Source organism: Colobus angolensis, unplaced genomic scaffold (genome assembly GCF_000951035.1).
Source record: "Colobus angolensis palliatus isolate OR3802 unplaced genomic scaffold, Cang.pa_1.0 Scaffold5, whole genome shotgun sequence".
Classification (NCBI taxonomy): Eukaryota; Metazoa; Chordata; class Mammalia; order Primates; family Cercopithecidae; genus Colobus; species Colobus angolensis.
Window position 1 is genome coordinate 26,231,201 of NW_012118487.1, and position 2,941 is coordinate 26,234,141.

General features: G+C 34.1%; 1 protein-coding gene across 3 annotated transcripts in view; it reads left to right on the plus strand.

Annotated features, from left to right (window-relative positions):
- The window catches only part of FSTL5 (follistatin-like 5), an 817,862-nt gene that overhangs the window by 595,288 nt on the left and 219,633 nt on the right, over positions 1–2,941 (plus strand). For all 3 annotated transcript variants that reach the window (XM_011959691.1, XM_011959692.1, XM_011959693.1), the window contains exon 8: positions 1,450–1,570. In XM_011959691.1, coding sequence (XP_011815081.1) covers positions 1,450–1,570 — 121 coding nt within the window. The remainder of the gene's footprint in view (positions 1–1,449; positions 1,571–2,941) is intronic.

Consider the following 2,941-nt stretch of genomic DNA (forward strand, 5'->3'; position numbering starts at 1 on the left):
CACACACACACACATTAGGGATAGGGATGGGACTGTTTACACAGAGTGAGCTTTAAGTGTTGCTCAAAGCTCAAATAAAAAGAAGTCATGAAAATGTATATTTTTGAGGAGCTGCTAATCTATCCAACAGGTACAATTCTCTCAGGATGAGGTCTTGGAGGAGCTTCAGACCTGCTCTTTCCCTTCCAATGTCTTCTAGGATGATGATTTTCATAGCTGGCATAATTTCAAGGAGCCTAGTTCAAGGCCACCATGCAGCTGTGGAGAGGTATTGAGGAAGTAAAGTTAAAATGCCACATAAATTTTGCCATTCTTATTAGGAGCCAGCCACTTTTTGAATAAATACTCTGTGGGCTGTTGTGAGCCTTTCTCTGTTTCCAGAATTCTGAAAAAAAAATGATTTTGGCAATTTTTGCCAGAATAATCATTATCGTAATGGAAGAGAAAATTTTCTGATCTTTGCTGTTCTGGAGGTGCTTCATGGATTTGATTTTAACAGTGCAAGTTTATTTCCTTTTTTTTTTTTCAAAATGGTTATGCATTTATCTCTATTATTTTGAAATGGTATGGTTATTTTATTCAAATGTGTTGATGGTATCTGGGCTTGGAAAATAAATGCTGTTCTATGTTATGTCTATAAATGTTATCACCGAGATCACACTGCTTTAATAATTATTTTTATTGGTAAATATATAATTAAGTAATATAGAAGTAATGGATAACTACCAGGGTGAAGAATGCAGTTAACGGGTATTTGTTTTAGCCATTCATAAGAAGAAAACACCTTATAGCAGTGCTAATCTTTTTAAAATTTTTTTTTAATTGTAATTATTTATTTATTTAGAGACAGAGTCTCACTCTGTCGCCCAGGCTGGATTGCCATGGCACGTTCTCGGGTCACTGCAACCTCTGCCTCCCAGGTTCAAGCAATTTTCCTGTCTCAGCCTCCTGAGTAACTGGGACTACAGGTGTGTGCCACCACACACAGCTAATTTACGTATTTTTAGTAGAGACATGACTTCATCGTGTGGGCCAGGCTGGTCTTGAACTCCTGACATCAAGTGATCCACCTGCCTTGGCCTTTCAAAGTGCTGGGATTACAGGGGTGAGGCCACCGTGCCTGGCTGGCCTGTATTAATCTTGAAAATGGGAACTAAATTAGAACACGTATGTGGAAACTAACTTACTTTATATATTAAACACACATTTCAAATAAATATTTAAAAGCTATATTTATGAGTTGAGATGATGCTTTTTAAACAAAACATATTGTTAGAAAATTATAATTACAGATCCTTTACACTTATACATCCAATAATACTCATTTTGATAATTTTAAAACAATATTTGAGTTTATTTGTTTTGCACCTGAATACACCTTTAAAAAAACAAAATTGTTACAATTAATTCAAAATGCAAACACCTTGTTTTATTTCATTTTTTTAATAGGATTTTGGAGATGATGGGTCCTTGTACATTACCAAGGTGACCACAACTCACATGGGCAATTACACCTGCTATGCAGATGGCTATGAACAAGTCTATCAGACTCACATCTTCCAAGTGAACGGTAAGAAATGATTTTTGTTACCCTGACTATTCAAAGAACAGCACAGTTTACTAGGAAGGGAAGCCTTCAATTTTTTTAATTTTGCAAGGTACTAATAATATTTCAAGTTTTGAGACTCAATTGATAATGTAAAAGTTTTTTAAGTAAAAAAAAAAAAAAACAAAAAACCCCCACAAAGTTTCCAAATGAATAAGCACTATAAATTAGTAGTATTTTTGTTATCATAAAATGTTAAAGTAACTCATTTTAATTGGAAAATTATAACACAAGAACTTTACATTATTTTTTAGTTTAGAATATTAACAACTAGGCAAGCATAAATTTTTAGAAACAAAAATTTTAAATAGATCATCTATTTAATTGATTGCATTAATGATATAGACTACTATTATTCATGTATAGCAAATGTTATACCCTTGATGATTAATTTAATGGCTGTCTATGGATGTGGACCAGGTGGGCTGATATCACTCCTGCAATCAGAGCTTTTCTTTATTTCTGATTTAATTTAAATTGTAGTTATTTACTAGCATTAATACAGGATTGCATATGTGATTTATTAGTAAACATTTCATTTCCATAATTTATTGTAATATATATGTTAATATACTCTATGACTTATAAAAAGGAGGCAGAAACTTACTTGGCTTTCTGTAGGAAAAGCAAGATGGCTAGTGTGATGAGCATGAATTTAGAGCAGAGTGGCAGATAATGAGCTTGTAGAGGTAGCCTTGGGGCAGATCACATGGAGCCCTGTGGACCTAGGTAAATATTTGGATTTCCGTTCTAAGTATAAGGGGAAGCTATCGAAGTGTTTAGTATATGGAGTAGCACATTCTGATTTTTTTTAAAAAACAAATGAATAGTTTAAAGACTATTTTAGTGTCCAAATAAGAGATAGTGGTAGCTTAAAATATAGTCTTAATGGTGGAGTTATAAAGAAGTGGTCACGTTTGAAATATATTTTAAAACTACTTCTGTGAGTATCACTGAGGAATAGCATGTGAGTGCGAGAGTTAAAAAATGATCTTAAGGAATCTGAAGGAAACAGGTATATGGGTGTGCCATTTACTGCTTTGAAGAAGGAACACATTTTGGGATTGGGTGAAATTAAATTTTAGCATGTTAACTTAAATGTAATTATCAATGGAAATGTCAAGTATTCAACTGAAGAACATGAAAGCCCGAAGTTGTATGTTCAGGTAATATCAATATGTATAAATTGCACTTAAAGTCATAAATCTGAGCTTAATTAGGTCACATTAGAAATAAGTATAGATGAGGCCGGGCGCGGTGGCTCAAGCCTGTAATCCCAGCACTTTGGGAGGCCGAGACGGGCGGATCACGAGGTCAGGAGATCGAGACCATCCT